General features: G+C 40.3%; 1 protein-coding gene across 1 annotated transcript; it reads left to right on the forward strand.

Moving 5' to 3' along the window:
* Positions 1 to 47: 47 nt before the first annotated feature.
* fbln5 (fibulin 5) lies at positions 48 to 13,314 on the forward strand. The gene is made up of 11 exons (XM_044375880.1): positions 48 to 486; positions 671 to 725; positions 1,013 to 1,061; positions 1,236 to 1,508; positions 6,551 to 6,673; positions 7,605 to 7,721; positions 8,384 to 8,500; positions 9,770 to 9,892; positions 10,419 to 10,545; positions 10,717 to 10,912; positions 12,376 to 13,314. The coding sequence occupies exons 1-11, from the start codon at positions 443 to 445 to the stop codon at positions 12,535 to 12,537; spliced, it is 1,386 nt and encodes a 461-aa protein (XP_044231815.1). The 5' UTR covers positions 48 to 442; the 3' UTR covers positions 12,538 to 13,314.
* Positions 13,315 to 13,507: the final 193 nt, after the last annotated feature.

Here is a 13,507-nt window from a genome sequence, read left to right on the forward strand (position 1 = left end):
AGACACCCACTGTGTGTATTCTTTATGCCGTTTCGCTCCCCAACAGCACAGGAGTAGCCGGTTGTTGGAGTGACTGCGCCGCTGTGGGGCCGCTGTCTCCCTGTGCGCCCTGACTGGAGGGGGCTGGCTCTCCCCTGATTGAATCCAGCTGTTGTGAAAGTGCTCGGAGGGGGCCCGTCAATTTGCATTGCTAAATAATCTGTAGAGTTGACAGAGTGGGGCAGAAACAGAACAGTCCATTTTGAAAAGGCATTCCTGCAACACTTGGTCAATGTACCGGAGCTTCAGCTCGACCAGACAGCGGTTAATGAAAACCTGGTGTCGGCTTTCGCGTAAAGGCGCATAGTTGGGGGGTGGTGAGAGCCCTGCTGGGTAGTGGTGAGGGGATTTACGGGTCGTCTAAGTCTTTCCTTTTAGAGAGTTCAATAGAAAAACATAAATCATGCTTTTTGAAATACGTGGCTTCAAGTTTTCCTCTTCTGCAAGGTCAGTAGCTACACGACTTTCTTAATCCGGTTTTACCTTTGCGTAACCGATTTTAGCTGAGTTGTTTTTGCTTTAGTTGTGTGTTTGAATGAATATGTAACGGGATGCCTGCACCGAGTTCCTGGTTTTTCCAACGACGTTGTTTCTGAGAATCGTTTAAGAACCTGAAATTCCCTCTTTGCAGGATGTTGGCTGCTCTGGTATTTATTCTGCTTTGTATCCAGCCTGGACACGGACAGGTAACTCAGCAACTTCCTTATCTTGAAGTCATGTTTCCAGGGATTTCATTCATTAAGATCAAGGTCACGGTCAAAGTCTGCAGATGTTGTTGTGCCTTCTCATTTTTGATGCATTTAATGGCTTTACTAACACAATAAAACGGTGATTAAATTGTCAGAAAGGCATGTTTGGAGAAATGGAACAAATTTTAGTTGCATGAGAAGTAACAGTTTGTCAGAAATTTCAGCAACACCAGATCCTTGCACTTTTGGCACCACACTGAAACCTCTTCATCATCTCTCCTCAGACCTGCACAGAAGGTTTTGCATATGACCGCAGGGCAAGACAGTGTATAGGTAAGTGACTTGTACAGTCTTGCACATTTACATTTTGGGCATGATCTTATCTCAGGTAAGTGAAGTGTGAAGAAGGCTAAGTTCCTAAACTATCATGCTTTTGAAAACTAAATGGATCTCATAACCACAGATGTTGCAAGAATGTCCTTATCAGTGCACTGCTCTGTATTCCAGATGTGGATGAATGCCGTACTCTGGCAGATGCTTGCAGAGGAGACATGCGCTGTGTCAACCAGAACGGCGGCTACCTGTGCATCCCGAGGAACTTGTACAACCAGCCGTACAGACAAGACACCCCAGCCCTGCCCGAGCCAGCTTACCCGGACACATCTGTTGGATTTTCAGACACATTCGCTCCGAGATCTGTGGAGCCCAGCTACCCCAGAGTGAGGAGCACTGCACCCTGCACCCTGGGATATACTCTAGCAGAGGATGGCACCTGTAATGGTAAGTCAACATCTGCAGGATGTCCTTAGAAGACTCAAAGTGTCTGGCTTAATTGTGTGAGAAGAGCTCAAGATAAAACATCAGTCTTTTTCCTCTTCCTCAAGCCAGATTTAAAAATGTGCAGGAAATGCCACTTGAGCCAAGTCTGCTGGTGTTATTCATCCAAAGTTTTTCCAAAAGTCCTGCTCATTGTTTTCAGTTGTTTGTTTATACTAGCTGCACAAAAGCCTTGTTTGGTTACTCACAGTGGGTTCAGCATGTACTCCCATTCATCACTAATGTAGTCAGTTTGCTATTTATGCACCCACAGTGGTAGACGAGTTGGTTTTGAGCCGCAGTTCCCAACCTTTTTTTTTTTTTTGGCTTGTGCCCCCTTAAAATTAAGCTATATCTTATTACAGCCGTTTCTCACAAGTTGCAAATGTCACAGACTGGCAGCTAGTTCAAAGAAAGGATCATTTTTCTTCATTTCCACACACTGAGAAGTTTGTTATATTTGACAACTTTTTAGTGGCCAAAGATGCAAAAATAATCTAAATTTGTTATTATAAGAAAGTCAGAAAAAAACACATTTTGTGTAAAGACATTTTTCTGCTTTCCAACAATGTTTCTCATCTCTTAATGCCTTAAGATTTACCTTACAATCCTTTAACTCTGCAGGATCGTGATCCCGTAGGTCAGGGGACTTATTTTAGAAGGTCAAATTTGCTCTCCTTGAATCTCTTTTCCAACATTTAAAGTCATGAGATCCAATTTCTAAGCGGCTCTCTGCACATTACCTTTTAAGAACTTATTACTATCCAATTGCTTGCAAGAGATGCAGTGGGTGGATGTTGTCTATCTTCTGCTGCAGCTGTTTGCATTTTTTTTTAGCCCCTTTTGCTCAATTTCTGAAGTGACTGCGGTTAAAAGACGTGTATGTTCCCGACATCTGCCACCTCCTGCTGTTTATCAGCTTTCAGAGTGAAACTAGCTGAACGAGGTGACACGAGGGGAAGGAGAGGGAGGCCAGAGATTCAGTGTAAATCATTAAAGAATTATGGTTGAACTCCAGGAGAATGCATTAATCCATCATATCACAAGGGCAGATGTTTGATGCTCGGCACAACGGCCTGTGTGCCGTCACCCAGCCAGAGCAGAGAGGCCTTCAACTCCTCACAGTGAGGAAATTTCAGCTTTTTGATTGATTCTGTTGAATTTCACCATCGGAAGAGATCCCAGCTGTCAGATAAACTCCAAATGTATCCCCAGCTGTCCTAAATACATCTTAACGTAATTACCCCAGTGTGTTGAGCCGGGACAAGCTGTTGAAAATGGCCTACTTAAAGTCCATTTGGGGAGTTTTTCTGTCATTTTGGATAAATCAGCCGTGACCTTCTAATGAGTGGAAAATGTACACATACAGTATAGTATTCTCCCTCTAAAGAGAGTTTTAGCTCATGCACAAATACGGACTGTTTCTCTTTGTAGGGGAGAAAGCCTGTCAGGGAATCAGCCCACAACCTTGTTTGGGTAAACTGCACCATGACAGTGCCAAAGATGAGGTCATTTGTTGCCAAATCTGTGCCAGAGCCGAGCCTGCAGAACAGACATGCCTCTGTGGGGGCCAATTGTAACGTGTCCTTACACCCCTGAAGGCTGGTGTGTGTAGTGATGTAATGGGTTGTTGATTGATGCGGCCGTAGGGCAGAAACTACACAGACTGTGACTTCCTGTCTGAGTCTGTAACAAACATGGCTTTGTCTTTAAGTTAATGGCCAATGTTCCATCAGTGTCACTAATGGTACCAGTATGGGGGAACAATAGAACAGATCAGACCTCAGGTTTGCCTTTATGCATTTGTGGGCTTGTTTTTACAAAGTCAGACAGTACAAGAAGTATTTTTATGATGTGTCACAGAACTGTCCATCTTTTAGCTGATTTTTAAAATCCATCGTTTCAGCAGTGCACCCAAATTTTACCTATCTATGCAGATATATTATAAAAAGTCTGTGGACATCCGAGCATAACGCTTTCCAAAAACATTAATCTCCTCTCTTCTGTGAAGGCTTTCCATATGATTTTAGAACCAGGCTGCAGGGATTTGCTCCTATTCAGCCACAAAAGCATCAGTGAGGTCGGCCACTGATGTTGAGTGATAAGGTCTGGCTCGCAGTTATGCTCCAGTCCCAAAGGTGTTGGATGGGGTTTAGGTTAAGGCTCTGTGCAGGTTGAGCAGTTCTTCCATGTCAAACTGGAAAAAACATTTCTTAATGGACCTGGCTTTGTGCACAAGGACATTAACATGTTCAAACAAGAAAGGGTCTCTCCCAAATTTGTCTAAAATAATGATGTAATGGTGTCCTGGTGGCTGAATGACTAAGATACATACCATTTAACTGCAACTCCCCTGGTTCAACTCCCGCCGGGGGGTCTTTGTTGCATGTTGTACCACTCTTTATCCTCTTGTTTTCGTTCCATTTGAACTATCAACTGTCCAGTAAAGGGAAAACGCTCCCAAAAATCCTTAAAATATAATTCTAGGTTGCAATATTAAGGCCAAATCATGAAAAACAGACCCAGACTAAAAGAGCATAAATTAACTATAAAGTGTAGTTTTGGCTTTATCTGCTGCGATTTTGAGATTTTTGCTGCTACTCCAATACGGTGGAGGTGAATGGAATTTTGGTTGTAATTGTGTTGAAGAATGACATTAAAAAACTCCATTTCTCTCCAGAGATAATCCACAGATCTCACAGTGAACAGTTTTTTACTGAAACTACATTCTCATGCAGAAATGGTCCCAATGAAAACTGTTAGCCACACTAGCGGACCATGCTAACACGCTAAACGAGGTAAACATCATGCCCGCTAAACATCAGCATATTGTCATTGTAACTGTGAGCATATTTGCATGCTGACATTAGCATTTAGCCCAAAGCACCGCTGTTAAGCATGGCTGCAAACCCTTACTCTTGTTCAAGTATCTGACGAACACAAACAAAATTTTAATTCACCCCCATAGTTTTAGGTTGAAAGCACAAATTCTAGGTGTGTGCTTTCAACACACACTGGGCACATGAAGCCAAAAACTACCTGCATGAACAGACACCAGTAGTGGCGAATAAGCAAATATGCTTTTGTAATTTGATTGAATTGACCCTTTAAACTAGGGATGCATTGCTCAAGCACAGTTTTACACACTGTCAAGAACCAGCAGCCCGTGTCTCACAAATCAAAAGATACGTCAGATACTGTCTTGTGTTTTTCATTTGTGACTGTAATTCTCATTTCCGCTCGTAACTCAAGTTTTGGGGATTTTCATAATTTTACTTGAGTTGAAGGATTACATGTTCCTATGTGGCTTGAGAACATTTTCCAACCTTGTGGGCTTTTAAAAACCATCAGATCAACTCAGAAATGCACAAATGTTGATCTGAAAACAAAGATGTTTGTGGCATTTTTCACATCTACAGTACCAGTCAAAAGTTTGGACGCACTTTTGACTGATACTGTACACTATTACTAATGATAACTTTCAGTGCTCAGTGTATTTTCTCTGTGGTTTGAGAGTAGATGATGAGCACAACTGACATATTAATCTTCTATGTAACCAACAGGGCCTTGTTTTGTGACATTTAATGCTACTGAGGATTATTTTAAGTCAGTCTGTGTACAAATTTGTTGTCAAAATGCTTTAACTGTGAAAGTTTTCTCTGTTTTTCTGCTTGTGACCTGCATTCAGGCATTTCAAACAAATCCCATCTGTCATGTCTTCTCTGAAGCTGATCAGGATTGTCAGCGGCAACCCTAAAACTTGTGAGCAGCTCATGAAACAGTCTATATAAGGAGCTGATCTGAAACACTCCTGCAATTTTTTTGTGTGTACGTTGGAGCTCTGCAGTAAGGCTACACATGGGGTGCAGATGACGGTCATTCAGAGAGGTTTTGACTGATAACTGCAAGCAGGTGCCGGAGTTGTGTAGCTCTTGGCGGGTGTCCGAGCACTCCGGGCCTCCTCCACCCCTGTGGAGGGCCAGTGGTCCAAATTGGCACAAAGGGCAGCAGTCCCACTGACAGACGTTATCGCTTATCACAGCTGCCTGTCCAAACAGAAAGGCAGGCTCCCACCCTCTTCCCCCACTGGTTTTTCTACAGATTGGTGACTTCATAGTCTGAGAACCATAAACAGAGGTTGGAATTTTTGATTTGTCATATCCTCATAAGGAAATGTGGCTATTAAGATGTAATGTGTGAGCTGCTCCAGGGGCGTCGGTGGAATTTAGATTGTAATCTGAGCAATCTATAATTCTGTGCAAAAACAATTGTAAGTTGATACTGTATTGAAATGTTGACTGTTATGTTAAGAGTTTTTAAAACACAGGCAGGGTGGTGAAAACCTGAGTGTTAGAGAAACAGACTTTTGAATAGTCGCTTGTTGTTGTTTTTTTTTTTAAAGAATAGGTTCACAGTTTTTCACGTCTGCCTTTAAACAATAGTCAGGTGCAGCTGTAGAGTTACTATGAGTAGACTGTGCAGCTTTTTTGTAGTTTTTATGTACTAACTGCCAAACTTTAACATAATAGGCATGTATATACATACATACATACATATATATACACATATATATATGTATATATATATACATATATATATAACATTTTTTCAGCAATTTAGGCTGTGTTGCTTTCCCTTTATGTTACGCTGTATTTTATTTACATTTTACCACTATTGTTTTCATTATTATGGCTTCTATTCTCTTTTTCTTTACCTTGTATCAAGAGCCGAGGAATGACATAACTGACATATTGCAATTTTACATGTTTTATTGTTTTATTGTCTGTATTTGTGCCACTCTGTAAACAGTATTTTTTTTTTTTTAAATGATCAGGTTTTATAATTAGTTATTAGTCAGAAAGCATCCTGTCACCAGAGGGTCTCAGTTTTAATGTCAGCAGTGCTGTTCTGTTGCTAACTTTGACCTCTGACCTCCCTGTTAATTAAATTCTTCACTCAGGAATCAGCAGAGAAAAGACAATATCATGTCCTCTTCTCTGTTTCAGACATCGATGAATGTGAGACAAACTCTCATCACTGTAACCCCACTCAAGTCTGCATCAATACATCAGGTGGCTACACCTGCTCCTGCACTGAAGGATACTGGCTCATTGGCGGACAATGTCAGGGTGAGTGAGCTGTCATCATCACTGTCAAATAAATTTTGAGAGTCTGTATGTTGTAGCCAATGAACATCTGCAGGCAGGCATGTTTCCAGTACAGTTTTCATGTCTCCCAAGGCACTTCTTTCAGTTTGGGAGGAAGGTTGTGAAGATTACATTGCAGAGATGTGATATTTGAACATTTTCTCAGCTGTTATTTCTTGTCAGTTAAAATATATTAGTTACTAACACAGACTTTTTAAAAAAAGATACCATGGTGGTTCATCTGTTGAAGCTCCAACATCCAAAAGTCAAGAGTAGGCAACCAAAACCAACCAAAAAACTGACAATGTGAAGATTAGTTTCTTGAATTAAAAAGAAAGTCATCATCCATCAGCTGACTTTCAAATGATGTAGAAGTTTTCCTTCATTATCTTAAAGTACCAGGTAACTGTAATATAACTTTAACAAACAGGAAAATGGCTCAAACATTCACTGAGAAACCAGCGGCAGCCTCAACGTTAGAAAATAAATTTAAAAACAGTCAACACTGAAGTAAACTGCTAATGATTTGTAATTAATGGCGTGAAAATACCAATGTGGTCCATTAAAATCTGATGTAATTACTGCAAGCAAATGAGGCTGTGAGCATGTGTTTCCTTTCACTAATCAAAGAGGGTAATAAACATGTTGTTGTTGTGAGGGATTTTTCCATTATGTGCTATTATGAACCTATTATGAAGCATTAACGCCTCTCTAGAAGAACTGCGCCCTCCTCCTGTTTAGTGCAGTAAAGCAGCTCAGCAGATTTCTTACCACATCGATGAATTGTCAAGATAATGAAATGAGAGTGAAAATTTTGAAAGCACAGTCGAGTTTTGATTAGCATAATTGAAAGCAGACCTTCAGTATATCAATGTTATGGTTCATAACCAGTTTGTTTCTCTCTTTTGACCAGATATTGATGAATGTCGCTATGGTTACTGCCAACAGCTGTGTGCCAACGTGCCTGGCTCTTACTCCTGCTCCTGCAACCCCGGGTTCCTCCTCAACCCAGACAGCAGGACCTGTCAAGGTACACACACACACATGCGCACGCACACACACACACACACACACACACACACACACACACACACACACACACACACACACACACACACACACACACACACACACACACACACACAGAGTTGTGTTTCCATCACCTCAGAGGACATTACATTGACATACATTCATTTCCTGGAGACTTATCCTAACCTTAACCATAACCACCCTTACCCTAACCTTAACGTAACCCTAAACTAACCTTAACTTCAAACTAAGTCTTAAGGGGGTTAAGGGGACTTACTTTTTGTCCCCATAAGAGAGGTGAGTCCCCACAAACATTTAAACACATTTACGTCCCCACAACGTGAGGAATACCTGGACCACACACACACACACACACACACACACACACACACACACACACACACACACAGGCAGAATAAATGACATGTGCAAAGAAACATATAGACACAGATACAAGTGTAAATAAGTCAATATACAGTCATAATCACTCACAAACAAACACACACACACACACACACACAAACACACACACACACACACACACACACAGACAAGCAAGTTGTTTATTCACTCTCTTTGCTTTTACACTGACAACTTAATCTCATGCTGTGTACCAGTGTTGTATATATATACTATAACTCCTGTCCATTGTTTTTCCTCCAGACGTGGACGAGTGTGAAGATGAGCCGTGCAGACACGGCTGCTTCAACACCTACGGCTCCTTTATGTGCAACTGTGACGAGGGATTTGAGTTGGCGTCTGACGGTGCTAATTGCATTGGTAAGCAGAGCTGACTGCGTTTTGTCTAATCTGTAACATGTAAAGATTTAAAGAGTGAGACAGAGGTGTTTCAGCACTTTGAGATGTGAAATGCAGTCTGTTTTTAGAGACATTTCCACATATCACATGTTAAAGTGTGACGTCTCATAGAGTAAAACAGACATATTCTGCTTAAATTCATATTTTAGCCACTTAGACCTGTTGCAACTTATAATAACTTGTCATAATGTTACGCTCCTTCTAGGGGTGACCGAGACATAACATGAAAAAGACCTGAGCAGCCACAGGCAGATTTCTGAGATTTAACAACTGAGGTGTTTATTTGCAATGTGTTTTGAAATAGATATAGCTGAGAATTCAGGAAGTCAGAGCAAACAAATTAAATTTAACTAAGAAATGAATGTATTATGTGGTATTATGTGTATGAGGAGGACAGAAGAAGTTTCTATGATCTGAGTGGAACCTGATTCAGCTTAATATTGTTGGAAGATGCATGGAGAACAACTTTTTACTGAGGTAATGAATGTAACACATAAAATCAAAGAAACCAAATTACAATAAATTACAAGCAAAAACAAGTTCAACAGAAACTGCAGCCCACCCCGACCAACATGGCACAGAGCTTTCACCTGTAAGCAGTGAACAAGCACACAAACTTACAAAGAGGCCAGTTACGCAGCGCCGACTTTATTCCTTAAGCTGATGTTTCGGCAACAGAGCTTCAACCTCTGAAGAAGGCACACTGCTGCCGCTGTCAGCTTAAGGAATAAAGTCAGTGCTGCATAACTGTCAAAAGTGCTCCGGCCTCTTTGCAAGTCTGTGTGCCTACAGTTATATGCATACAGTCTCGCTTGCACGCACCTGTCAGATAACAAATACAATTATTCAAACTGATGCATTCATATCACAACAAAATATAACCACAAATGTAACATAAAACATGACATAACGTCTCTTTAAAGGTGAAAAATGTACAGTTATAGTTTTCTTTAATTATGTAATACATTATTACATTAATATTGTCTATCCATTCATCTATTTTCTATCTATCACAGGGCTAACATATACAGTATAGATAAACAAACATATCCACACTTTAGTCTGTTTAAAGTCACCAGTTCTCCTACACTGGCAACAGACGAACCCGTTAACTCCGCACAGAAAGACCTGGTTTGGTTTGAACCCAAAATTCTCTTCTTGAAAGGTCACGCTGCTGACGTCTTTTGTTTGATGGTGAACATTAATCTTATTTTTTATAATTTCCTGTAGACTTGGATGAGTGCAGCTTCTCTGAGTTTCTGTGTCAGCACAAATGTGTAAACACTCCCGGCTCTTTCTCCTGTATCTGTCCACCTGGATATTATGTGTATGAGGACGGCAGGAGCTGTGAAGGTAAAGTTCTCGACAGAAGACAATCCACTCTGTCGCCATATTACAGAGACTGAACTGAATGAAACTGAATAAATACTGATTTTTAAATGTTTATGTGGCTGCAGTGCCACAAAGTGAAAACAGTTGTTAAAGCTGTTAATGATTATGATTTAATCCTGTTTTACTATGATCCATTTTGCTGCAAGTATTTTTGTCTGTTGGCTAAAAAGATTTGTGTTTCTTTTTTCGGTGGTTCATCTTCACCTGCAGTGCTAGATTAAAATTTTTCTGAATTTACGCAAATGTGTATTTTACGTGTATTGATCAGTTTTAACATCAGCTAATGTATAAAACCTTAGTTAGTATTGTTCTTGGCCCTATTTGTACCATTTTCAGGCACTGTGTTTCTCTCAATCTTCATTTTCCTTAACCATTTTGTTGATGCTTTGTTAATGTTGTTTTTGTGATGATGATGATGATGATGATGATGATGATGATGATGATGATGTTTTAACTGACTCTGATTGTTGTGTGTTTGATTTTGAAGATATCAATGAATGTGACACTGGTAGCAACAACTGTACAACAGCACAAGTATGTTTCAATTTCCAGGGAGACTATAAATGTCTGGATCATTTACAGTGTGACCTGCCTTACATCGAAGTTAGTGACAAGTGAGTATTTCTGCTCTAATTTACCCATAAAAAAACTTTTAGAGCCTCTGTTTGCCTTTGGATGCATCTTCATCTGTGTTCCATTACATTTATGTTCATCAGTCACTCTGCTGTGCTTAAAAATGTAATTATTTAACACCTGAACTGCCTCTGTGTCTCCCTCCTCTACAGTCAGTGCATGTGTTCAGCTGAAAACCCTGCCTGCAGGGACAAGCCCTTCACCGTTCTGTACCGACACATGGACTTGTCCTCGGGTCGCAGTGTGCCTGCAGACATCTTCCAGATGCAGGCCACCACGCGTTACCCCGGCGCCTTCTACATCTTCCAGATAAAGACGGGCAACGAGGGACGAGAGTTTCACATGAGAGTGAGTACTTCAGAGACGAATGAGGGGTTGCAATAACTTCATGCTGAAATGTTACAACTAAAAGTTGAGACCTTAAAGACATCAAATGAGACATTCTCATATACTGGTATACATACGTTTTCAAATGCTTTTTGATACATCTTTCCAGAAAAATCTACCTGCATAGAGAAAGTGTTGGATGTTAGGTGTCTGACAGCAGCAAATACAGTATATTTGCAATAAAGAAAGCAAGAATTTGGTGATTAACAGAAGGTGCTCTACAGACATAGGGAACAGTGCCACCTACAGAAACGCAACAAATAGGGAGAGAGAATCCAAATCCAAGGAAATTGCAGAAGTATTTGATTGTTAAGTAGTATGTGGAAAAATCAGAGCAGAAATACAACAGCTGGGTCTGCTTAGTTACCAAATATGTTGCCCAAATCATAAAATAGTCTTGGATTAGGCATATGTGTCTTATGTGATCATTGTGCTTATTAATGAGGTTAACAGTGGGCATGATAACATCAGAATCACTCCACAATTATGATTTAATTGCATCACACTCTTGATCTGTCCTGTCTGCATCTACATCGTCAACATAACCTTACAAAGTTGTAAATGCAGAAAAAAACATGGGGGAAAATGGTTTTAAATTTGTATTTTTTGCTCTAATCTGTCACCAAAGAGTTGAATTTATTTATTTGAACCTCACAAGAGTCAGTATCCATTTATCTTAATGTCACTGAGCAAAGTATTGAGTATCTGTCTTCACACTGTATGAAGTTACAGTGCTACCAAATACCCAATATTTGGTTTAGTTAAGTAGTTTAAGTTTAGTTAGTTTAGTTTAGTTAGTTTTGATAATTAAACAATCGGTTAAGCTTTTTTTTTTTTTTTTGCTAAAATGACCAAAATTATTTGATTTCAAATCTTCAAATTTGATTATTTTCTGTTTTAATGCTCCTGTTTAATGCTCATCTTTGAGTTTTGGAATATGGTTGGACAAAACAAGACATTTTGAACCTTGATTGTAAAAGTGGAGAAAAGATGTAAAACATAAATCACCTGTCTCTTCAGTGCAGCGTGCAACCAGTAGATGGAGCAATAAGTGTGTGCAATATGTATGAACAGGCTGATTTTGTTCCTCAAATCAAATTTGTTAAATACAGACCCAGCAATAAATGTTCAAAAGGTTTTTAAAGTGTAAAGATTCTCTGTGGTGTGATAAAATGTATCAAGGAGATTTTACGACATCTTCTCGAGTTACCTTCTGTTATCTTTGTTTAAACAAGCCCTGATCTGACCTCATGCACTGTGGAAAACACATTAACTTTCCTTGACTTTGTGCCTGTGTTTACTGGTTGGAAATGATATGACAAGGCCTTGAGTTTTGGATTTCCTCCACCCTGTGCAGCTGTCAGATTCCCCCGTTTCCTGTGCATCATTCCTCACATTCCTCTCTCTTCTTCTTTATCTTGCAGCAAACCAGCAACGTGAGCGCCACGCTTGTCTTGTCGCGGCCCATCAAGGGACCCAGAGAGATCGTGCTGGACTTGGAGATGGTCACAGTCAACAATGTCATCAACTTCCGAGGCAGCTCCATCATACGTCTGACGATATTTGTATCAGAGCATCCGTTCTGAGCGTCCCAAATGAACTTCAAACCCCTTTCCCCCCCCTCCCCTCCCAACCCAACCAAAAAAAAATCAACCATGATGCAGCTGCACTCACCTGCAGCTGATGTAATAGTTTGTTTGAGACAACTCATCACCCTTTTTTTTATTAAATCAATATGTCATCCTCAATAAAGATACGTCTGATAAAGACTCAGCAATAAGCTGATGTGAAAGCATCCCGGTGCTCGAATCCCCACCCTGGTTTAATGGACACTGAGCTTTTATGGCTGCGATATGGACTTTCGACATAGAGGGATATTTATGGTGTACAATTTCTGTCATCCTCTAATTAGAAAATGACCTGAAAATGATGTAAAATACCCTCACTGAAAAACCCAGCGTATCCTAAATACATTCGTCCGTGAATCTTCATCCCTTCAGATAAGCTGTGAAGGTGACTTTTATGTGCCTGATGTTAAGAACTGCATGTCATTGCATCGTGAGTGTTATCTGAGCATTGTAGTGTCTTTTTTATGAGACAGGAAGAGAGAGAAGAACATACTGTAAGTGTAATTGCGCATTTGAGGTGGCAATATTTGACATGATGTAATGACCATCATTTATTAACTGAATTATTGATCAGAGTTTTATTACACCAATAAATGTCTTCACCACACAACTGTCCCTGGCATGAGCAGGCTCCTGAACTCAGTGATGCTTTGATTCCTGTTTTGATTTTGTTTTTGTCTCAATGAGAAGCTGTAAGTGAGCCTGGTCAGTAAATAAAGATATACTGGACATGTACGGTGGCCGAGAGTGTTGATGTGTTGAGATAACAATGTTAGGAAGAGGAAAGTAGTGAGCACACCCTGGTGATTAGAGGGGTAAAAAGGAAAAATAAAAATCAAATCAGAAAGTGGTGCACTCATGACTGTTCGGGGAAGGAAGCTCAAACACGCTGTCAGTCCGGGAATGAGAGAGTCAGGGAGTGAGATAG

This window comes from Thunnus albacares, chromosome 15 (genome assembly GCF_914725855.1).
Source record: "Thunnus albacares chromosome 15, fThuAlb1.1, whole genome shotgun sequence".
NCBI lineage: Eukaryota > Metazoa > Chordata > Actinopteri > Scombriformes > Scombridae > Thunnus > Thunnus albacares.

Coding starts and splice junctions, on each gene's coding strand:
- fbln5 (XM_044375880.1), top strand. CDS start 443: ATGCTTTTTGAAATACGTGGCTTCAAGTTTTCCTCTTCTGCAAG. Junction 1,509..6,550: donor AGAGGATGGCACCTGTAATG/GTAAGTCAACAT, acceptor TCTCTGTTTCAG/ACATCGATGAATGTGAGACA. Junction 7,722..8,383: donor AGACAGCAGGACCTGTCAAG/GTACACACACAC, acceptor TTTTTCCTCCAG/ACGTGGACGAGTGTGAAGAT.